Source organism: Rhinopithecus bieti, unplaced genomic scaffold (assembly GCF_001698545.2).
Source record: "Rhinopithecus bieti isolate Rb0 unplaced genomic scaffold, ASM169854v2 scaffold_2205, whole genome shotgun sequence".
Classification (NCBI taxonomy): Eukaryota; Metazoa; Chordata; class Mammalia; order Primates; family Cercopithecidae; genus Rhinopithecus; species Rhinopithecus bieti.
In genome coordinates, this window is record NW_016803673.1 from 1,109,994 (window position 1) to 1,135,001 (window position 25,008).

At 56.5% G+C, this 25,008-nt stretch overlaps 1 protein-coding gene across 4 annotated transcripts in view; it reads right to left on the reverse strand.

Annotated features, from left to right (window-relative positions):
* Window positions 1-25,008, reverse strand: part of COL5A1 (collagen type V alpha 1 chain) — a 162,424-nt gene that overhangs the window by 123,984 nt on the left and 13,432 nt on the right. For 3 of the 4 annotated variants that reach the window (XM_017848837.1, XM_017848826.1, XM_017848819.1), the window contains exon 5: window positions 222-353. In XM_017848837.1, coding sequence (XP_017704326.1) covers window positions 222-353 — 132 coding nt within the window. Of the gene's footprint in view, window positions 1-221; window positions 354-19,468; window positions 19,602-25,008 lie in introns of those variants that run through there. The other variant, XM_017848848.1, reaches the window with a different exon arrangement.

The following is a 25,008-nucleotide window of genomic DNA, read 5'->3' on the forward strand; positions in this document are numbered from 1 at the left end:
AAGGAGAGGGTTATTGATGACAGACTCTGTGACCCTATCATTCTGGGCAGTGCTATTTAGTAAAGTGAGTCAGATACTCCAATGTTTACCTCCTGGGTCCCTCTGAATTCTCACCCAATGGATTTATTTAAAATAAGGGTCCCATGGCTTATGTGTCCCTTCGCCAACCATCCCAAGTAGTCTGCTCTCACCCCCCAAGATCCCGGCCAGAGTTAACTCACATATTCATCTGGATTGGGGTCCTGTGACTGTGGGGTGTCAGGTACTGCGGTGTCACAGTCAGGGCTATAGTGCTCGCAGTAATCATAAGCTGCCCGGTGGTCCGAGACAAAGAGCAGCTGCTGGATGTCACCCTGGAAAAGAACAGATGCGCATGAAAAAGCAGCTCACAGAGCACTAGCATGGGGACCTGGGAGACACAGCCCCATGCCTTGAAGCAGGGCAAAGTCCAGACCAAGCCACGAGACAAGCTTGTCCTCAGAGTCAAACATTCTCCCTAGAAGCTGCCACTCACAAAAGACACTCAAGCTAGGCTGGCCCATCCAACCATCCATCCATCCATTTACTCATCCATCTACCCATCCATCCATCCACCCATCCCCTCATTCATTCATCCATTCACCCATCTATCCACCTATCCATCTACATCTACCTTTCATCCATTCACTCATCCACCCATCCATCCATCTACCCATCCATTCACCCATTCACCCGTCTATCTATTCATCCATAAACCCTCTATCCATCTACCCGTCTGTCCACTCATTCACTCATCCATTCATCCATGCATCCATCCATCTGCATATATACATCCTTCCATCCATCTATCCATCCATCCATCCATTCACTCATCCATCTACCCATCCATCCATCCACTCATTCATTCATCCACTCACCCATCTATCCACCTCTCCATCTACATCTACCAATCCTTCCATCCATTCACCCATCCATCCATTCACTCATCCACCCATCCATCCATGTATTCATCCATTCACCCATTCATCTGTCTATCCATCCATCCATTAAATCCTCTATCAATCCACTCCTCCATCCGTCCACTCATTCACTTATCCATCCATGCATCCATCCATCTGCAAATATACATCCTTACATTCATCTATCCATCCATCCACTCATCCTTCCACCCATTCACCCATCCATCCATTCATCCATTCATCCATCTACCTATCCACCTGTCCATCCATCCACCCAGCCATCTATCCACTCATTAATTCATCTATCTATCTATCCATCTAGGTACATCCATCCTTCCATCCATCTGTCCATCCCTCTACCCATCCTTCCACCCATCCACCCATCCATTCATCTGTCTATCCACCCATCTATGCACCCACCCATCAATCCACCACCCATTCACTCATCCATTTATCAGACACCTGTTAAACACCTGCCAGATGCCAGTACAATGCTGGCAGTTTTTGCCTGTTGTGAGAAACAGCCTGTACTCTCACCCAGCCTAGACCCCGAGGGCTTGGAGGTACCCTGCCTCCTCTGCCATTACCCCTCAACCACTGGGGGAGAGAGTACTTTTAAAGAGGTGATGTCTGGTTTCTCAAAAAGTTAAAACTAGAATTACCATATGACCCAGTAATTCCAATCTCAGGAACTGAAACAGATGCATAAACAATTCACCCAAATCAGTTCACCCTCCAAACAAAGCAGGTACTCAAACAAATAAATGTATGCAAGTGTTCATAGTAGCATTAGTCACAATGGCCCAAAGATAAAAGCAACCCACATGCCTACCGACAGATAAATGGATAAAAAGAGTGTGGTATGCACATAGGGCAGAATATTATACAACCATAAAAGGGAAGGAAGGACTGACCCACACTACAGGGAGGATGAATCCACGCTGCTAATAACTAAACTTTGGGGTTCATTGCCAGCAGCCTACAGTCTGACTGTGTCAGCCAGGAAAAGCATGCGAGCACGTATTCCTTCTTCCTCTAACCACGATGTGTAGACAATTTATTTCATTATTCTCTCACCACGATGTGCGCAGAGGAGGAACAAAAGGGCTGCTACTAGGAATAAGAAATGCGGGTCTCATAAATGCTATCTGCAGAGATGAAGGCGACAGGCAGCCGGGCGCGGTGGCTCACGCCTGTAATCCCAGCACTTTGGGCACTTTGGGAAGGCCGAAGGGGCGGATCACAAGGTCAGGGAGATCACGCACATCCTGGCTACCTCGGTGAAACCCCATCTCACTAAAAATACCAAAAATACAGCCGGGCGTGGTGGCGGGCGCTGTTAGTCCCAGCTACCTCGGGAGGCTGAGGACAGGAGGGAGAATGGCGTAACACCCGGGAGGCCGGGAGCCTTGCGGTGAGCGGAGATCGCACCACTGCACTCCAGCTGGGCCGACAGAGCAGAGACTCTGTCTCAAAAAAAAAAAAAAAAAAAAAGAGGTGACAGGCATGCTAGGTGTCACCCTGGCAGCACCCTGGGTGTTCCAAAGCAGAGGATCTTTTGATCATAATCAGATGCATAGAAGCCGACCAATAAGTAATGATTACTGTAATGACAGTGATGACGATTTAGGATCATGTTGACCACAGATCAAGTACTAGGTAAAGAGCCTGCATGTGGTCTCTCTGTGCCCTCAAGAACCCTATGAATTGTGTCTGACTAATCCCCACTCTACAGCAGGGGAAACCGAGGCCCTGTGAGGTCACCTGTCCAGGGTCCCCCAGCAGGTGGGGCAGGATCAGCCCAAGGCAGCCTGCAAAGTTCCAACCACCACACACCGCACCGCATTCAAGGGAGGGAAAAAACATGGAGTAGCATGTCCGGGTGCTGGAATCCTGTCACTGGAGACAGCGCTGCAGGCAAGGGGACTTGAGGCAGGGCCAGGTGCTGAGTGTTCTGGGTCTGGAGCCCATCATGCCACCCTGCATCACATCTGCACACTTTTCCAGAGCCACAGTAACCAGCGGGCTGCAGGGTCAGGGTGCCCAACTCCATCTGGAGGATGGCACGTTCTCCATGGTTCATCCGAGCCTGGTTCATCCGAGCCTTCACTCTATCCAGGCAGAGGCACCACCTTCCCCCCGCCAAGGACCCTCTCTGGGCCAGGAGGAGTCTAGTGACAGCTTGGTCTCTGCCATGAAGACTCTGGCCTGCAGCCGCGGTGGCTGTGGTGTGGCTTTGTGCTGTGTACTTCTGACCCTGGTGAGTCACCCTCAGCCCCAGGGTGCCAGTGTTCTTGGAAGGGCTGGGGACATTCACAGCTGTGACCTCTCTGCGCACACCCGTCACTGTTCCGAGGGCTGCTCTCTTCCACGAAGACCCTTGGTGTGAGGGTCTGGCCACAGCAAGACAGGCACTGAGACTTGGATGGAGCGGGTGGGAGGATCACAACCACTGCGCACACGGGTGGGGCGGAGGGAACCCCAGCCCGCAGGCACACTCGGAAAAGCAGCAAGCTCTGTGTTGCCAGACAGGCCCGGCCCGCACACCAGCTCCGCTGCTGCCTGGCTCTGTGGCCTGGGATGAGCCTGCTCACACACACCTCTCTGCTCCCTGCTTTCTCTCTGAAAAAATTAGCATAAAACATCAGCATTCATCTCACAGAGCTGTGGAGTCCTCCAGGCAAAACTCCTTGTGTATACAGAAGGCACTCAATAAGTAATGCAAAAGATTTTGAGGTCAATGGGGGAAGGTGTGGGCTCAGGAAAAGCCCTGAGTGGGCAGTAGGTTTGGAGGAACTGGGCGTCAGCAGAGGGCTGACGCAGGATGCAGGGTGGGGCCCAACAGCAGGTGTGAGAGGGTGGCAGGGAAGAGGCCACAGCAGCCAGGACAGTGCTCCTGAGAGCGGAGGGAGCGGTGCGAGGCAGGATCCGAGTGGAGGACCTCGGGGCTCAACAGGAAATGGATCTCAGCACCAAAAAGGGGAAGAAAGTGGGGTATGTGTCTATGGTTACCATGGGTGACCCCAACCTGTGTTTAAAAACCTCAAACGATGAGCGAGGAGCTCAGAACCCTTCCCAAGCCCACCCGACTCTCCAGGCAGCTCTGCCAGGTGGAATGTTCTTGCTCCTGACTTCAGCCACACATCCACATCCATACCTGCCTCTGGGTCACAGGCAGATGGACCCACCTTTCTCAGCACCACTGTGCCACAGCCCAGCCACAGCCCTTCTGCCAACCTGCCCCTGCCTCACCCCATCCAGAAGAGTGCAGCCAGGGTTCTGAGGTCTGCCCAGTGCCTGGGTGCATGCCAGCACCCGTTCCCTTGCAGGACTCAGGACTCACAAGGGAAATTTCTGTCACCTCCATTTAACAGATAGAAAGAAGGGGCTGTGACAGGAGACATCACTGGCCCCAACTGCAGAACCACAGAAGCAGTGGCCAGGACCTGGAACCTATGCGTGCAGCGGGGTCCCCCACACTAGCTGACCCAGTCTTGTCTCCCCTGTCCCCACATCTCAGAACAGATGGAGCAGCACACACAGAGACGGGTGCTCCTCCCGCAGGCCTCAGTCGCAGAGCATGGGGCGTCCCTGGCTGCCACGTACCTACCGCCTCATCTGAAGTTTCAGGGACTGTAACCCCCAGCATCCCCCCACATCATGGACAGCACTGCCAAGCCCCTCCAACCCAGGTCCTTCCTCTCTGCAGGATACCTCGGGACAGTGGTGCAGGAAGCCGCTGAGGGTTGGTGGTCGTCGGGAGCTGAGCTTGCACCTGTTCCCTGGGCTGGGGCATCTGCCGGGCTGAGGAGGGCACTGGGTGACAGATACCTCTCCTTCCAGACTTCACCTCGGGGGCTGTGGCCCACAAAGGGACAGAGCACGGGGACGGGGAGTGACCGAAGATGGCTACCTGCTGCTGCCCCCTGCCCCGAGACCTCATCACAGTAAACTGGGGGCATTCTGAGGAGGAAGTAAGAGTGAGGCCCCGATGAGCACAGCCCTCAGCATTTCACACCTTCCCTCCCCGACGCCAACCCTCAAACGGGATGCCCTACTCTCCACCCCCTGAGGCCAGCACAGCTGCCCACCTGCCCTACCTCCCTCTCCCTCTCCCTCCCTCTTTCTCCTTCTCTCTCTCCCGCATCAGAGGATCCTGGCCCATGTTTCAAATTCTCCAGAAGACAAGGAGGAACAGTGAATCAAAACCACATATTTTTATTAAGCAACATGACTTCTGGATCAAATTTCATCCAATTCAAATAAAATATGTTCTCCTTTCAACTGGTAATTTGACATCTGAATATATGCTCTCCAAAGGCACTTCAAAGAAGGAAGAGAAGCCTCGGGGGCCTTCAGGGGCAGCTGTGGTCCTGGGCCCTGGTGCACCCCTGGATCCAGCTCTGCTTCCCCGGAAGCCCCAAGCTCCTTGGATCATGGGTGTGTCCGGCACACCCCCGTACCCAAGGGTGTCCAGCACGGCAGCCATACCTTGCAGGTGCTGCATAAGGTGCTAGTGCTGGTCTCAGTGCATGTGGGCACACAGCACCCAAGCACACCCGCATGACCATCAGGGCCCAAGGCTAGGTAATGAACACCCACAAAGGGGGACAAAGCCTGAGGTGTCCCCAGGTGCCCTGTACTCTGATCCCAGGCTGACCTGGCCCTCAGCCAGCCCTACGTTGTGGCCTGCTTGCCACACCCCCAGATTGCAGCCATGAATAGGTAATAAGTAGGACTGGGCATGAGGCCTCTTCATGCAGTGTCCCCTCCTCTGCAAATGCACCTGCTTCGTTCGAATCAGTGCCCCACCAAATCCTCAAGTGGGTTTTCACACTAGAAAGAGCCCGTGTGTTCTGTGGGCATCACTGCCAAAGGGCAAGGGTCTGCCCAGCCCACACTACCCCCGTGGAGAAGGAGAAATCGAGGCACAGGTGCTAAGGCTTGGGCTCAGAGTGCTGCAGAAGCAGGGTCGCTCTAGACCTGGGTCCCGGCCCAGGGCTCTTTCCAGCCCACCCACTGCGTCTTCCCTACACATGCAGGTGAGGGAGGGGGCCCTGAACACCTGGGTGCCCAGCAAGGCTATCGACGAGCAGGAGCTTCTCTGCAGGACCCCAGGCAGATGGGGCCGTAGTGAGGGATCTGCTCCAGGCTCCAAGACTGAAACCCAGCAGGCTCCCACAGGCCAGCCCCACGGCTATACGAGCTTTCACTGCTTCTGTGCCACCTCCCAGGCAGGGCTGAGGAAAGGGCTCCGTGATGTCTGCACCCCCATGTCTGCCCCCCAGCAGACCCCTACAAGGACTGGGAGGAGGAGGAGCTGAAGCTGACGCAAAAGGCTGTAACCCACTCTGCAGGACTCCAGTGAGATACCTGCCTCTGCCCTGGGCTGCCCCTGGGGCCACCTGATTCCTGCAAGTCCAGAGGCCCAGGTGCATGGGACTTCCAGCTCTGCCCTCGGGGCTGTGGGTTGGTGGCTATTCCACTGCTCAGAGCAAAGACAAGATAGTGATGGGATCCAAACACAGTCATGGGGTGCCATGGGGTGACGAGAGGCACTGAACAGCCCTAATGGGGTCATGGGGGGTCCTGGGCAACCCTGTATGGGTACAATGGGGAGGTTACAGGGTGGTCCTAGATGGGGTACTATGGGGGAGCCTGGGCAGCCCTGGATAGGGGTGCCATGGGGGGGACACCTGACAGCTCTGGATGGGGATAGTTGAGGGGACCCTTGAGGGGTACCGTGGGGTCCCTGGATGGGGACAGTGGGGGCCACACTGAAGTCCTCCTGTACCCCTGAGACCCATGTCCATCACCGTCCTGGTAAAAGATGTGATGGGTCCAGGGTGGAGAGAAGCTTCTTCCCTGATACTCACAGGCAGCCACACACTGTGTCCTACCCAGCAGGTGACACCCGTGGAACGCTGGGACCCCCAGAGACCCCATGGGGTGGGTCTGGGGGGTCCTGGGATTCAGGAGCCATAAATGCTCATGAGATTCTAAGATGCAGCCAGGACTGGAGCCGCCCCTCACAGACCTCAAAGGCAGCTGTGGATGCGGGAACGCCCCTCCTTCTGTCAGTGGTACCCAGGCAGTTCCCAAGCCTGCGCTCCTCCTTCTGGAACGTTCACTCAGAGTCAGCTCCTCTCTGGAAGCCAGGTTGCCATGTGGAGACGTCCAGCCCAACCACCTACCAGCCAGGCAACCAGCCCCTGGAAGCCACCATCTCCCCATTTCATCACAGGAAATCTCAGCCTCCCCTGACCCCCTCTAGGCTGTGTGGACCAGACACACAGCTCTGCCTGAAGCTCAAGAAAGCCCTAGGCAGAGATCCGCTCTGGTGCCCTCAGAACCCTTCTCAACCCAGGGCTTCCGGCAGCCACTCCCCACGGTGCTGGAGAGGGCACGCCACCCTGGCCACTATAAGCTGGCACACACAGTCTTTCAAATACAAAACTAGGATCATAACTTCATGTTGTATGCTGAGAGCATTTTCACAATGCCTCCTGTGATACGAAACCAAGCTCCAAACTACAGACCAGGAAAATTGGACAACGAAGCCACCTCTCCTGGCGAAGCCTTGCCCGGCACTGGCTGGTGGGAGGTGCTGGCGGCTTGGAAAAAGGGCCAGGGGCTGGTGGGCAGCCCCTGCTTGGGCTTGAGTGTGCTCATGGTTTTTCAGGGGACAGGGACAGGAAACTGGAGCTTGGGGCTGGGTCACAATGCACATGCACAGCCAAAGAAACCCCAGGGAGACCTCAGCCTGCAGCCTTCCAGGACCCAACCCTGGGCCTCTAAGAGGCTGGCTGTAGGTCAGAATTGTCCCGTGAGCCATGCCCTGACCCTTCCTGAGGCACAGAGGCACCCCAGGAATTTCTTAGCTGCAGCTGCCCTCTCAGACAGGTGGGCTCTGACCCCAAGAACCTGCAAGCAGTTTGACCACGACCTCAGAAAGGCCCATGGTCCCCACAGTTCCCCTCCCAGGTGCCATCAGAGCCCCTGGCACACAAGCACATGGAGCCAACCTGATGCCCTGCCCAGCAGTGGCCCATGGCTCTCCTCTGATGTCACATCCACCTGCCAGGTGTCACGGCACATGCCCCATCCCTGAGCAGGGCAATAGATGTCACTCCCGACCTTCCTCAGACACGCCCCTTTCTCCACCCTTCATTGCTCCTTTCTCCCCATCCTCCATCCTCCTACCAATGATGGCAGCTGCCTCCTTCCTGAGCCGCCCCCTTGCCCTGGAAAGGCAGAGGCCAATCGCCACCCAGGATATGGAGCATGATGCACTGCCTTGCCCGTGTCCTGCCCAGGCCATGAGATGAGCACTGAGCATGCTGAGGTGCTGTGTCTCACCTGCACTTCATTCCGCTGTTTTCCAGCCCCTCCTGCAGGGCCAAACACCCACCAGAGCGCAGGGAAGGCCACATCCAACAACCCACACTTGTGGGCCCATGGCCCCCTCTTGCAGGCCAAGCACTAGGATCTGGGGTGCCTGGTGTGCTGTGTGACTGTGTGTGGTGCACACGTGTTGTGTGCGCATGTGTCCAGTACCATGGTGGGGTGCAGGTGTGCACTGCACCATGAAGCCATAATGGTGTACTGTGCACACGTTTTTGCATTCATGTGTGTGGTGTGTGTGCATGACATAAAAAAAAAACAAATGCATACTGTCCATCGTGCACAGTAACTACATACATGTGCAAGTGTGAATGGTCATGCATGCCACTTTTATGCATATGCTAATATGTATGGGCATGCTTGTGCGCATATGTGTAAAAGGCAGTGCGTGTGTGTGACACACATGGGCCCTTGGCACAGCACTGGAGATGGCCCCGAGGTGCCTGGGACCCAGTCCCCTCCCTTAACAACGCCCGCAGGTCCTTGAGGCTGCTGGTCCTAAGCACCATCCCATTCCCACTTCCCCACTCCATGTGAAAGGGCTGTGTTTACATGTTGGATAATCCTGCAGGGTCACCGCCTGTATCGGCCCCTGCGCTGGGAAGATGGTGTTCCACACTTGGCAATCCAGCCCTACCTCACGCCTCAGCAAAAGGGACTTTTCTTACAGGTCTGGCCCTACTCCCATGCTCTCAGCCCCTCCAGGAGGAAGGCAAGGCCTCCTTTCCACTCTCTCATCCCCATTTCACAGATGCAGCAATGGAGGGTCTGAGAGGCAGCGCCACTCTCGCAGGGCAGATGGGAAGAGGGCTGACTGGGGCTCCTGAGTCTCCGCCTTCAGCCCCCACAGTCCCCACCCCAGAGCTGCCCACCTTGGAGTCAAGGCCATTGTGCCAAATCACACATCCTACACTCAGAACGGCCATAGGCTCCCAGTTCCCACAACCTTGTCCCGTCGCCCACACAGCCCTAGGAGCAGGGACAGGCACCTGCCCAATTCACCTGGCGGATTCAGGCTTCTCCTGTTCCATGTCTTGGCTTCCCGGGCTGAGCCCCTGAACCACTCCATTTAACTTTCAAAGCCAGGACCCAGCACCAGCTGCCCCACACAGCTGGCCCTGTGGCTGCCCAAAAAAGCAGGTGGCAGCCGTTTTCACACCATCCCTCGCTCTGCTAACTGACCACTGTTTCTCCCTTTACATTCCTGGTTTCTGCCCCCCTGCTGGGTCACTCAAGTGCCCTGGAAGTTTCTGCCACCAGGCCAGGGTCATTACGTCCACTCCACTCCGCTGTGGAGCCTCTGCCCACGTCACAGCTGGCGGCCGCGTTCGACGGAAGATGGGTCGGCGGCCGCGGCGGGAGCGTGTTGTCCTTGGCTCTGGCAGAGACGGGAGCATTTTGCTGAGAGAATCAGTTCTGCCTTTTCAACTAATGAGACTGTATCCAGGCTGCGTTTCTGTTGTGAGCTGAGGAAATTGCAAAGTTTTCATTGGAGAGCCTCATAAGCCTGGGGCCATGGAGACGGGAAACACAGGGCTCACCAAATTAGAGGCTCCCGTGGCCAGGGCCCCCAGCCCGGCCTGCTTTCTATTGATGCTGTTCCCTCTAATCGCATGCTCAGTGCCTCCTCTGCCATTTAATCGTGCAGTCCTCCTTTCAACTCTTTCAACCCAATCCCCCCATCCCTGGGGTGAGCCAGCCCCCCACCACTGCCTGGCACCCAGGCCCCCTCCTCATCCAACCGAAACAGGTTCCACAGGAATCCCAGCTGAGCACTCTGCTTGTCCTGCAGATTTTATCACCTGATTTTAGCCAGAGTGCTTCGTGCTGGTAAACAGAGAGACACAAATTATTTAAGACAAACTCTTCTCATTCGAGGCTGTGGGAGAAGCGGTCAGCAAGCATGTTGTCCAGGAGAGACTGCTGTGCCACTGCCAAGCCCTGCCACATACCTCCCCTGTCCCGGCAGGCGGGCACATTGTCCAACCTGCCATACCAAACCCAGCCCAGCTGAGTTAGCACGCTGACTGGAAGGGACAGAGGCAGGGAGAGTCACAGGCGGTGCCAGGGCCTGGAGCTGGGTTCACCTTGCCCCTTGCTGGCTGAGTGATCTCAGGCATGTTCACAAACCACATTAAACCATGCTTGCCCCTTCTGAAGCTGGGGATGGAACAACGCTGGCCCCAGAGGCTGCTGGGAGGGTAGAGTCTGGCCCTGGGCTCTGAAACAGGAGCTAAGAACATGACCGCATTCCCCGCAAGTATGGTACCGTCATTAGCAGTCTCACGCACAAGGCTTCCCTCCTGCTGGGCCCGGCAGATTCTCACAGACACGGCCAGAGCAGCCTGGCCAGATGCCACCGGTGCCCCTTTCTCCACAAGCCACTTCCTTGACATCCATAGCACTGCACACGTAGGAGACCACCAGATTCCCCCATTCCAGCTGCCATGGGCCCAAACCAGTCACATTTACAATCTCGCTTTGATATTTTTCATCCGTGAGTCACACAAAATGGGAAAACAAAATGCCCCCAAGCCAGTGAGGTCTAAATAATTTTTTCCATGGTTTTCACAGCACCTGTGAGAACGAGTTTCACACTATTAACGAGAGTGTTAGAGAAATATTTTCATGTCGTTGGAAATTACTTTCTGCTGTCCCCGCCATGTCCTCGCTCGGTGCCTCCTGTCCCAGTCCAATTCTCACCTGCAGCCACCAGCCCAAGACGCGTAGGGTCAAGTCTACTCACAACAGCTCTGGGTGGAGGCTGCAAAATGACACATCTGTGTCTCCATCATGGGGGCAGGACACGTGTGCAGAGAAGGGGCATGATCAGGTCACAGTCTCATGCACACCCACAGGGACTAAAGGGTCAGCTCAGCAAACGGGGAAAGGGGGGCCTCATCTCTAGACCAACGGACAAAATGGCAGCACCAATGGCAGGGGCTGGGGGGCAGGTCCACCTCCTCAAAGACTTGCTCTCTCCAAAGGGTGTGGGTCCACCTCCTCAAAGACTCGCCATCCAAAGGGTGGCGACCTCACAAAGGCCTGCACTTGTGGCTTGGGCAGTGCATACTTGAGCTGTTCCTTCCTTCTCCACATCTGGACTTTTGGAGCAGTGGGCCTGCAGACACTGTTTTATGACACACGGGGCATCGCTGAGCACAGGGGACATTCACTCGGTCCAGGCTCCCCAGAAGGAAGCCACTTGACCCTTGGCAGGACTGCCCAGAGAAGAATGGCACAGGGAAGGCGTTGACCACAGGAGGCCGGGGCACTGGATCCCTCCCTTGTCATCTGTGAGGATGTCAGCATATGACTAATTATTCCAGGTCTCCATTTGTTGATAAAATAGGATAATAAGATCTACCTCACGAAGCAAAGGACTAAACGGGATTGCACCAGAACACTGTCCAGAGCAATCAGCATCCACCAGCACAGCCTCCACGGCCACCACCAGCACCAAAACCACAGAACCACCACGCTACTAGCATCACGACCACCACCAGCAGCACTACCAGGACCAAAACCATAGAACCAACACACTACTAACATCATTACCACCACCATCACCACCACCAGCATCACCATCACCTTCACCACTACCATCACCACCACCACCACCATCACCTCCATCACCACTTCTACCATCATCGCCATCACCACCACCACCACCATCACCTCCACCACCACCTTCACCATCATCACACCATCACAATCACCTCCATCATCACCTCCACCAGCATCACCACCACCACCACCATCACCTCCACTACCACCTTCACCTCCACTACCATCTTCACCATCACCATCACCACCACCATCATCACCTCCACTACCTTCACCATCATCACATCATCACAATCACCTCCATCATCACCTCCACCAGCATCACCACCAGTACCACCATCACCTCCACCACCATCACCAGCATAACCACCATCACCTCCACCACCACCTTCACCAGCAACACCACCACTACCACCATCATCTCCATCACCATCACCGGCATAACCACCATGACCTCCACCACCACCTTCACCAGCAACACCACCATCACCATGACACCACCAGCATCACCTCCACCACCTCCACCAGCATCACCACCACTACCATCACCTCCACCACCACCTTCACCAAAATCACTATCACCACCACCATCACCTCCACCACTACCTTCACCAGCATCACCACCTTCACCACCATCACCTCCACCACCACCACCAGCATCACACCACCACAATCACCTTTATCACCACTATCACCTTCATCACCACCTCCACAAGCATCACCACCACCATCACCTCCATCACTACCTTCACCAGCATCACATCACCAGCATCACCACCATCACCACCATTACCTCCTCCACGACCATCACCAGCATCACTTCCACCACCACCATCACCACCACCACCTTCACCACCACCTCCACAAGCATCACCACCACCACCATCACCTCCACCACCACCTTCACCAACATCCCCACCACCACCAACATCACTTCCACCACCACCTTCACCAGCATCACCACCATCACCATCATCACCTCCACCACCACCATCACCAGAATCACCACCACCACCTCCACCACCACCATCACCACCACCAGCATCACCTCTACAACTACCATAACCAGCATCACTACCACCACCACCAAACCATAGAACCACCACACTACCAGCATTACCACCACCACCATGACCATCACCTCCATCACCAGCATCATCACCACCAGCATCACCACCTCCACCAGGATCACCAACATCACCATCACCTCTACTACCACTATCACCATCATCGCTACAACTATCCCCTTCACTATCACCACCACCAGCATCACCTCCACCACCACCACCACCAAAACCATAGAACCACCACAGTACCAGATCATCACAACCACCACTACCTCCATCACCACCATCACCAGCATCACCATCAGCAGTATCCCCACCACCACTACCATTATCATCACCACCAACACCCTCATCATCACCATCATTACATTCACCACCACCATCACCACCTCTCCACAACCACCATCTCCATCATCAGCATATCCACCGCCATCAACTTCACCATCACCTTCACCAGCACCATCATGACCACCATCATCATCACTACCATCATCATGACCATTACCACCACAGCACTGTTATCATCATCATCGTACTCACCATTAATATCACCACCATCAGCATCATTATTGCCGTCATCACTACCACCACCTCCTCTGCCACCACCACCACCATCAACAGTCCTGATCCCTGAGAAAGGCACACCAGCCTTTTCCGAATACTCCTCTATAGCATGAAGGCCTGCAGAAAGGCAGCCAATTCTGATTCCTCATCCTTTTGTTCATTCAATCAGTATTTTTTGCATCTCTCTGATAAGTCTTAGGAACATAAAGACGAATAAATCTGTGTCTCTGACTCTAAATCTCAAGGGAGATGGCTTGGGTGGCAACAGACTTTGCCTGGGAGGTCAAGGAGAGGGGTCATGAGGGAGGTTGCTCAGAGCTGGGCCTGGAGGAGAAGGTGGCTGGTACAAGGTTCACATCCCTTCACTGGCCTCAGTCTGCCATGGTCTCATCCCCTCTCCTCTGGACAAGACCCCACACTTGGGCCACCCACCCACTCACCACTCCACCAACCTTCTCTGTCCCGGGTTCAGACCCCAGTTCTTTCTATTCAGCTTCCATTCAGCACAGTTTCCAGACCTGAGATCACTCTGCCTTCCGTCCCTAACGCCCCCTGTGACCGTGCATTCCTGTGGCCGCCGCACCACACTGATGTTCATTAATGGGGTTGACACCCACAAACCCCTAAATCTTTTTCATATAAAACACCTGCCACTTCTCCTGGCCCTGTGCTTGTACAATTGATTGTTCTGAAACCAAGGGCAGAAGCTCATGTTTATCCTGATCAAATTTCATTTCCTCAGTTCCAGAGCATAGTCCCAGCTTGAAAGACCTTCTGAGTCTTCATTCTGTCAACCAATAGAGTAAGATGGCTTCACCTGTGATGGGGACAGTGACAGATGCGACTCCCGGGTGTCCCTGCAAATCTGCCATCATCAGGAGGACCCGCACTTCCCTGTGGAGCACACACAGCCCTGCTGTGGCTGCAGGCCGGGAGGGAGGAGTGCTCCGGGGTTACGTTAGGAGCCAGGCTGCTCCACACTCTCCCCGCCATCACACCCTGCGGTGAGTAAATGAGCCTGTGACCCAGGCTCCCTGACAGCATGAAGCCAGTGGGGTGGGGCCCAGACATCCTGCTCAGACATCCCGAGGCATGGCTCAGACTGCCTCTAGGGCAACACTCACTATTGGACATGAGAGAGGCAGGGTGAGGCCACGTGGCTAGCTCGCAGGAAAACCTGCACTTCTCAGCTCCAAAACATATTTCCAAACACACAGCCTCCCACGGGCATGGACGGCAGGCAGTCAGGGCTCTGGAGAGAGGCCGCGGGGCGTGGCGGGAATCATGCCTTGTTTGGAGAGTCCAGGGCTCCAGAAGCGCTGGGAGTCCCCGGCTGCAGCCTGGTCACCCACAGGTCCTTCTGGAGGATGGGCTTGCAGACACAGTCAGGATGGGTGTGGGCTGGGAGCACCTGGACAAAGGTGTCCAGGGGAGACCTGGTCCCCACGGTCAAGGAAACCCCAGCAGAGGACAGGGTGGGGCCATTTGAACAAAAAGCAGCAACTCAGGGCTGAACACGAGAAGCGCCAGGGTCTGGGGCCAGAGAGGGGCAGGAAAAATGAGGGCAAGAAGAAAGGGAAGCAGAAAAGAGGGGGCAGGATGGAGGAGGGCAGAAGGAAGGGGAAGGAATGAGGGGAACAGGAAGGAAGGGGGAGGGGAGGAGGGGAAACAGGAAGAAGTGAGGCAGAAAGAAGCGGGGACAGGAAGGGGTGTTAGGAAGGAGGGTGGACAAGAAGGAGGGGGCAGGAAGAAAGGGGGACAGGAAGGAGGAGGGAAGGGAGGAGGGGCAATAGGAAGGAGGGGGACAGGAAGGAGGGAGAATAAGAAGGAGGGGGAACAGGAAGGAGGAGGGAAGGAAGGAACGGGGACAGGAATAAGTAGAGACAGGAAGGAAGGAAGAAGGAAGGAGGGGGGACAGGAAGAAGGGGCAGGAAGGCGGGGACAGGAAGGAGGGGCACAGGAAGAAGGGGAAGGTACGAGGGGAACAGGAAGAAGAGAGTCAGGAAGGAGGGGGGAGGAAGGAAGAAGGGGGGACAGGAAGGAGGGGTGACAGGAAGAAGGGAGGCAGGAAGGAGGGGGCAGAAAAGAGGGAGGAAGGAAGAAGGGAAGAGGAGGGACAGGAAGGAGAGAGAAGAAAGGAAGGGAGATAGGAAGAAGGGAAGGAGGAAGGAGCGGGGACAGGAAAGAGGGAGGAAGGAAGAAGGGGAACAGGAAGAAGGGGGCAGGAAGGAGGGGGATAGGAAGGAGGGGCAGAAAGGAGGGGAAGGAAGGAGGGGACAGGAAAGAGGGGAAGGAGCAGGAACAGGCAGGAGGGGACAGGAAGGGGCCAGGGTAAAGGGGTTCACGTCCTGTCGGGCACTCACAGACAGGCCCAGGAGTCCAGGGCGGGTAAGACTCAGGCCCAGGGCCATCCACCTGCGGGGAGGGCCAGACACTGACTCTATGGGGCTGGAGAACGAGATGCTGTAAGGGGACACAGGAGATATGACTGAAGAGCGGGGACTTGGATCAGGAGATGCAAGAAGAGGCTATGAGAATAAGGAGACAGGACCCAGGCAGAAGTCTCCCGTCTGGGACCCCAAGCCCTGCCCCTCTTCATCTGAGTATGGGAACTCAACCCAGAAAGATCTAGGCCTGGGCTGAAGTCCTACCCTGCCTGTTCCCAGCTGTGTAACCTTAGGCAGGTGGTGTTACCTCTCTGGCTCCTCCATCTCAGAGCCTTGGGTTTTCTGAACAAGCGGTGGCCACTGCACCAGCCCCCAGTGCCCCATCCGCCTAGTGCTTGGGCCCATGGGGTGCAGTGTTAGAACAGAGCAGCCCTTCCCAACTGCTGGATTTTCAAACAGACCAGAGGGTGCTGGCAGAAAAGTGATTCTGAGACGGATTTTCCATGTGCTCTGCGATCAAGACTCACTCATTAGCACACCTGGCTGGCAAGACACAGGCCCACACCCCAGCCACATGGTCTACAGGACAGCACCCAGGCTCTGCAAGTGGGGTGTCACCAGCCTGGCCACATGGACTGTCTGCTTGGGTCTGAGGAAGAGCTAGGTGGCCTCCCCTAGACAGGAAATGGAGCCAACCCGGCCTCTAAGCTGACTCCACAGGCCCACAGGGGCTTCTTCGAGGCACCAAAGGGCCGACTGAGCAATTCATGCCCAGAGGCACACGGCCATGGAAGGCGGAGGCCAGCTGTGGGAGCTTCCTTCCTGGCCTCCCGTGTGGCTGCCCCACCAAGTGGTCCCCTCCCCCACCACTGAACCCAAAAAACGGGGCCCTTCTCCCACCACTGCACCCAAAAATGGAGACCCTCCCCACTGTTGCACCCAAAATGGGGCCCCTCCCCCACCACTGCACCCAACAAACAGGGCACCTTGATGGGAAGCAGGCTTGGGTCCTGGCTCCCCCACCTGCCCACTGAGCTTCACACTCCTTTCAGTGAGACAGGGTTAATGGCACTGACGGCGATGCCATGAAAATACCACATAATCGCCATAACCACAATCCTCATCATCATAACAGCCACCGTCCCAGGCACCAGCAGGAGAGCCTGCCAGCACACAGCGGCGCACCTGCCACCTCGCTGAGTGACCACAGGGCTGGCCGCACCGGCTTTGCCCCCTTTCATCCGCAACCACAAGCCTGACATCCCCACTTTCCAGCTGAAGAAACTGAGGTTCAGGCTGGCTTAAAACCGTGGGAAGGATGGATGGAGGGCTGGGGCTTGACTGTGGCTCCCTCAGATGCCCCTTGGCCATGGTGCTGAAGACGGACATCACATTCGTGGGCCCCCTCGCCCTTTGGCCACTTGATGGCAGCTCCTCCGCTCAGGTGGGCGGCTCCCCCAGTCACTGGGTCCTCCCACAGGGGACACCCTGCCCCTTTGCTTCCCCTCCACCGCAGCCCTGTGTGCCCTGGGCACCCCCCTCCAGAGACCCTCCAGCATCATGCGTCCCTTCCCAGAGCCCCTCGGTGCCGTCTTCTGGGAACTGTGGATCAGAACATCCACCATCAGCCCAGCAAGATATCCTTGGATAAGGCCGGCTCCCCAAGATGACATCATTCCTGTCTGGGCTGGGAGATGGGTCTGTGGCTCACATTTTCCATGGAACAAACCTGAAGCCCAAACTCGGGCCAGGCAGCAGGAGGAGCCAGACCCCACAGCACATGGGAAGAGGCAGGCCCTGCCCAGCTCTGTGGGGTCTCTAGACCCCTCCCTGTTGGGTGCCACACAGATCACCAGCAGGGTCACTGGCACCTGCCAGGCGGGTCACCAGCCACCTGTGGTAGGGAGGAGTCCAGGCGTCACTCACTCACTGTTCAGGCCTCCCTAGACCAGAACTGCAAATGAAAATGTACCCCAATACCAAACTGCACCCCAATGCCAAACTACACACTGGTTCCAGTCAGCCAGGCAGCTACCTACTGCACCAGGGAGATGCCTGCAGGGCTTGGCCAACCGCCAGGTGGCCCACCTGCCCCTCCTCAGTCAGGCACAGCTCAGCAGCCCACCTCGAAGCCTGTGCGAGAGGCTCATATGCATGCCCAGAGGCTCACTTTTAAGCACATGTGCTCTGTGGGAATTTAAGAGATGAAAACCCCTTTTCCATGCTGGTGTAGGGAAGTGGCTGACTGATGGCCCCGAGGGACGCGTCCAGGTCGGAACTCCCTGAAACTAGATCCACAGGTGACCTTGTCCAGAAATAAGATCATTGCAGACGGAATGAAGGATCTGGAAATGAGAACATCCTAGATTAGGGTGGGCCCTAAATCCAGCAAGTATCCTTGTGGGCCACACAGAGGAGAGACACAGGGGGAAAAGAGAGGCCGTGTGAAGATGGAGGCAGAGGCTGGGGCAACGCGGCCACAAGCCAAGGAGTGTCTGGAGCCACCTGGGGCTGGAAGTGGCAGGCAGGGCCCCCCGCTAGAGCCTTCAGAGGGAGCACAGCCTTGACCACACCTCGATCTTGGAATTCTGGCCTCAGAGCTGGGAGAGGATAAATCTCTGCTGTTTTGCCACCAGGCTGTGACAATTGCTTGCAGCAGTCCCAGGAGATCATGCAGAGTGCAATGTCCCTGTCCTTTCCAGGAGCAAGAGGAGGTCTCCGCAAAGTGGGCAGAGCTGAAGACGTGACAAGGGGCCTCTGCCCTTCACCCTCTAGTGTTCCACTGCCAGGGGCTGCCTCATCACTGCCAGGGTGGGGTCTGGGCTGCCACACAGGTAGCCTGAGACAGTGGAGGTGGCTCCTACAGAAAGTACCAGTGGATGCTAAGGAGACAGCAGGGCTGGGTAGATGCGGGTCTTGGACCGAGGACCTAGACGGGTGACAGTGCCCTGTGTCAGTGCAGGTGCACCAGAGCCCGCCAGGGAGTCGCAGTGAGCTGCAATGGCAGGCGCACTGGGCAGGCAGCAGCAGGGGCTTGGGCCAGGACTCGGGAGGGGCAGGCATACACTGCCCCCGAGAAGCCCTGGCAGAGGGACGCTTGGCCCATCTACGCTGCCTGGCCAGTGAGGATGGAGGCGCAGAGACGACACAGCAGGGTGCCTGGGGCTGCCCGAGGTGGTGGAGTGCCCTGCCCCACCCAGGTACACACATCACATCCATCTCATGTCCCAAGTCAGAGTTGGCCCAGCCAGCCCTGCAAATGTGCCCCTCTGGGCGGCTTCCAAGGCGGGGAAAGCCCTCCCTTCCCGGACACCTCCCCACTCCTCTCACAGGGGAACACGGCTCATCAAGTGGAGGCTCGTGTCCCCTCGTGTCCCAGGAGCCGCCAGCTGCACACAGCTCAGCGCCCAGTCTCGCCCGCCTGCGAGCCGGGAAGTCTGCTCACCTTCGCGGCTGCGCTTCCCTCCCCAGGGGCTTCCCCGGCTGCCCAGTGATGGGCTGCGGGCTCCGGAGCCGCCCTAGACCCAAGCCTGAGTCCTACCTGCTGCATCCTACAGGCAGCCCAGGGAGCCATCAGCAAGCCAGTGAGCAGTAGGGTAGTTCTGGAAGGGTCCAGAGGCTCCAAGGGCCCCGGTCTGGGAAGTTACAGCAAACGTGGACCTGGGCTTCTAACAAAGCCCTTGCTCTCCCCTTCGAGGCCCTGACACTGAAGGGCCTGATGCCCTGGGGGACATTCCCACTCACAGCAATCCCAGGGTACCTCCGTGGACGGCTGAGAAAGGCCCCCTCAGCACAGGCCCCACTCCTGCCCCGGGAGAGCGAAATTCCAGAAAGAACATGTCAGTGGAAAAGCCAGGCCCCTGGAAAAAGGGAATCAGGGATTAGGTAAACCGCTTGGTGTTTTTCAAAGGCTGACAGACGGAGGACCGTTCGAGCTTGGAGCCGACGCCATCACTTTCCCGCCAGCACCCAGGGGTTCCGCAGGGAGAGCTGGAGTTTATAGTCCGTTTGGCCTTGTTGCCCCTTGAAACCTTCAACAGCTTAAAAGCACATTTGGCTCCTGGCCCAGAACTCGCTGGCCGGCCGTCCCCCAGCGCAGTTCTCATCCCCTCCACGGCAGCTCCTGGTCATAGCTCACCAGGGGAGGGGCCTTTCACGGCAGACCTCAAGGCAGAGGCACCCCAGGCCCCCTCTTAGTCCCACCTCCCAGCCTCCCCGACGTGGATCACTTGGCCCGCTCAGGTCCCACAGATGAGGTGAGACTCTAGAGGGGTGCATGGAACCCTCCAGATCAACAGTCAGGCAGCCCTGTGCTGCCCATCCCAGGCTGGGGAAGGTGCTGGGACAGGGGCTTGGCGGGTCCAGGTCACCTGTCACACACAGGAGAGACACTTTTGGGCCCTCTGCCCTTGCTAACAGCTTACGCTGGCTCTTCCTGGAAGGTTCCAGAGTTTCACAGACTCCACAGGCCAGGGGACTCCAGGGTCCTCAGGGCCTGTGCAGGGAGGGCTATGAGAACAGAACGCCAGGCAGGGGCCCACAGTGCTGTCAGGCCAGCCTGAGTCTAGTCTCCTGCTAGGGCGAGTGCTCCGGGACGCTTCCTGCTGGTGCCTGCACCTGCCATCACAGCAGACCCTCAGCAAGGTGTGGGTTCGCAGGCCCCTGTCCTTCTCCCCCGGCAGCGTCCCCCTGTGGAGCTGGCAGGAGAACCCCTTGGCATAGGCTCTGTCTCCTAGGATGGGGTGGGATGGCCAAGGATGGGGTTGGGGAGCAATGCCCTGAGTCCTCCTCCCATACCAGTGCTGGCCCCAGGGCACTTGTACATCCAGAAAGGACAAGACTTGGGATGAGAACTTCCCAGGACAACATCCCTGGGATCCCTTCCAGGCTGGGGATGGTCATGTCATGTTTTCTGAGGTCCCAATCTGCTGTCATTTTGCTGAGTGACCTTAGGCAAGTGACTCAACCTCCCTGGTGCTGGCTTCCCAAGCTGTGAAGTGGCAGCAAGACTCTCTTCTTCTGTGGCACAGTGGGGGTGGGCCCTGACTGCTCTCCCATCCACCTTCTCCTTGCCTGTGAAGGTAACTCACCCATCCCCACCTTCTGCAGGATGCCCCACGCTCTCCCTGGCCACTGAGGCCACGTTTCCGAAAACACAAAGCTTGTTCCTGACTATGCCCTGGATCAAAAGACTTTCCTGTATTTGGGGGGGAGGGGACAGCCCCTCTGCCTCCCACTTCCTGCACAGTGGTCCTGGGCCTGCCCAGCATCTCTGGAAACCTGGGGGTTGGGGAGCTATGCCCTGAGTCCTCCTCCCACACCAGTGCTGGCCCCAGGGCACTGGCACATCCAGAAGGGACAAGACTTGGGATGAGAACTACACAGGACGATGTCCCAGGCACCCCCTGCATACTCACCCTGGGAACAGGCAGCATGAGAGGAGCTTGGCCATCCCACCCCATCCTAGGAGACAGAGCCCATGCCAGGGGGGTCTCCTGCCAGCTCCACAGGGGGACGCTGCTGGGGGAGGAGGACAGGGGCCTGCGAATCCACACCTTGCTGAGGGTCTGCTGTGATGGCAGGTGCATGCACCAGCAGGAGGCGCCCTGGAGCACTCGCCCTAGCTGGGGCTGGTGGGATCCTAAGCCAGTTCTTTCCCCATGGGCTTCTCAGTGGCTCCATCCTCCTGAGGGCTCAGGGGTCTCATCTTTACAGCAGGACTCACAGCATCTAATTCATAAGGGGAGTCCAGAAAAGCTGAGAAAAGAGACAGCTCAGGACAGTGCCACTGTGGACGGCGGGCCACCTCTGGCCCATTGTCACTGGCAGATGACCACTGACAATGAGCCAGAGAGCAGCTCTCACTGCCGAAGACCCAGGACAAGGTGGCTCTCTGCGGCCCTTGGAGGTACTCGCATCTAACACAGATTTGATCTCACCAACCCGAAATTCAACAGCGTTGGCCCTATTGCCCCATTTTACAGATGAGGACACGGGGCTCCAAGTCACCAGCAGGGAAGGAAGTCCAAGGCTGGGGGGACCTGCCAGCAGCACGCCCTCCATGCCCATCACTTCCTTCATGCATGGCTCTGTGAGGGACGGCAGTGTCCCACTTCCCCTGCATGGCAAGGCTGCCCGGCTAGAACCAGACACAGGGACTGGGAGGCAGTGAGGGGCTGGTCTACAGGCGTAGGGGTCTGCTGACATGGCCAAGGCCACACACTCAGGCCCCACGTCTATACCCAGGGAGGTGGCGGGCACAGCACCAGCCGTTAGCACTGGCCTTGCACTGCGGGAGACACATGTGTCTTGGCCCTGAGAGTCTCTGTCTACCCTTTTCCTCAAGGGTGCATCACTTTGGACAAAGGGGGCCTCTGTGGAGCCACACACACCCCAGGAAAAACCCCAGTCCCTGTTTAAATGAACTCTCTTAGAGTTCGGTAAATCCCTGTTTGGTACCAATCTAAGCACAGAACAGATTGGCTTTGAAAGAGCGAAAGTCGTCCTTCCAGGGGAAGATTGGGGCTGCTGGAGGAATATGTCTCAACAGTGCCAGCCCCTCGTTTTTAGAGCCTTCTAGAGCAGCCAAGCAGCTGAGATGGGAGGTGTTGTTACGTGGAGCCCGCTGGAAAGCAGAGATAAATCACTTTTACTTCAAAACAGATAGAAATTCTCTTCCACGTGCAATGAGACAAAAGGTGGCTGGGACTCTGAGGCCAACTCACCGAACTTCCTCCTCACGCTGTTAAAGAAAAAGAAAAAGGAAAAGATGCTTGGGGCAGTTGAAGGCATCGCTGATCCTGCTGGACTTCATTAAGAGAGACAGGTCCAATTTTCCAACGTGAGCACAGCTAACAGCCAGGAAACTCTGGGGCTAGGAAAACACCTCCTCCAGACCATTAAAAACTTGCGGTCAATAAAAACCTCTCGTTCCTGGCAGCCACTCTGGCTCCAATCGAATTCCACGACAGGAAAAAATGGCTCACCAGAAACACAGGATTCGGAACCTATCTGTGACCTACTGTTTCGACCAGAAGCCTGCCAGGCACCACCTGCAGCGTGAGACCTGCACCGTTCCCTGGAAGAACAAGTCGGGGTAGGAAAACAGCCTCCTACATTCAAGAGGCATTTCCTTTTGAAAACTGCACATTACTTTCATTCTTTGGTAATAAAGTAGGTAAACTATGGCATGTTTGCTGTCGGCCACTCATAGGCATTTTTCCTGGATTAATTCTCACGGTGCCTCACACATACACATACACACAAAAATGCGGTGGATACTATTATTGTCATTTTACAGATGTGGAAACTGAGTCTCAGAGCAGTTAGACAACTCACCCGAGATCTCACCACTGGGAAACAGATCTCACCACTGGGAAACAGTGGAGCCCTGAACACGGATTTCTAGCGCTTTCCTGTGGTAAGGGACTCTTCACAGACGTCTGCTTTTGGGAAAACAGCCTTTCCTGCTCAGTTAGAATATCAACGAAGCACTATTTGTTTTAGGATCCTAATTTTTTAAAGATAAAATAAAGCTTTTTCCTGAATCTTTACAGCAGAACACACTAGAAATTACAAAGATTTGACACAGCACAAAAAAGCGACTGCATGACAAACATTAAAACCCCGGGGCCGGGCGTGGTGGCTCAGGCCTGTAATCCCAGCACTTTGGGTCCCAGCACTATTGGGAGGCTGGGCAACGGTGCTCACGCCTGCAATCCCCCACGATTGGGGTCCGAGTGTGGTGCTCAGGCCTGTATCCCAGACTTGGGAGGCTGGGGCACGGTGGCTCTGCCTGCTCCCAAGCACTTTGGGGGCGAGGTGTGGTGGCTCAGGCTGTAATCCAAGACACTTTGGGAGGCCTGGGTTCACGGTGGCTCATGCCTGCAATCCCAGCCACTTTGGGGCCAACACGGTGGCTCAGACCTGTAATCTCAGCACTATTGGGGGCTGGGCATGGTGGACTATGCCTGCAATCCCGCCTTTGGGGGCCGAGTGTAGGTGGCTCAGGCCTGTATCCCGCCTTTGGGAGCCGGCTACGGTGGCTCACGCCTGCAATCCAGGCCTTTGGGGCCGAGTGTGGTGGCTCAGGCGTAATCTCAGCACAATTGGGAGGCTGGGCACGGTGGCTCACGCTGCACTCCCAGCCTTTGGGGCAAGCGCGGTGGCTAGGCCTTAATCCAAGCACTTTGGGGACCAGGTGCGGTGGCTCACGCCTGCAAATCCCAGCACTTTGGGGCCAAGTGCGGTGGCTCAGGCCTGTAATCCCAGCACTTTGGGGAGCCAGGTGCAGGTGGCTCACGCCTGCAATCCCAGCACTTTGGGGCCGAGTGCAGTGGCTCAGGCCTGTAATCCCAGCACTTTGGGGGCCAGGTGCAGCGGCTCACGCCTGCAATCCCAGCACTATGGGGGCCGGGCGCAGTGGCTCACACCTGCAATCCCAGCACTTTGGGAGGCTGAGGGGGGCGGATCACAAGGAGATCGAGACCATCCTGGCTAACACGATGAAACCCGTCTCTACTGAAAAACCAAACAATCAGCCAGGCGTGGTGGTGGGCACCGGTAGTCCCAGCTACTTGGGAGTCTGAGGCAGGAGAATGGCGTGAACCCGGGAGATGGAGCTTGCAGTGAGCCGAGATCACGCCACTGCATTCCAGCCTGGGCGACAGAACGAGACTCTGTCTCAAAAAAAAAAAAAAAAAAAAACAACAACAACAACAAAAATAACCCAAGGCAGGGCCTCAACCCACAGAACAACAGGCAGCGGTGGGGGCGGGTCTGGCAGGTGCCCAGGCCAAGCCCAGAACCTCCCCTGCAGCTCTGCAGGTAGCCTTACTGTGACCCATGTTTGACAAATGAGTCTTAAAACTCATCAATGTTCACCTGTTTTGCCTCGATCCTCCCACCAACAAAAGGCAAAACCAGTACTCGATCCCAGCCCGTGTGACCCCAAGGCAGCTTTTAACCCCAGCTCCCCGGAATAGCCCAGAAGCTGCCTCCTGCCTGGCTGAGGACGGCTCCTGCGCCCGCAGTTCCTTCCAGGCATCTAGGCAGGTCTGGTCAGAAGTGTGCCCGGAAGGT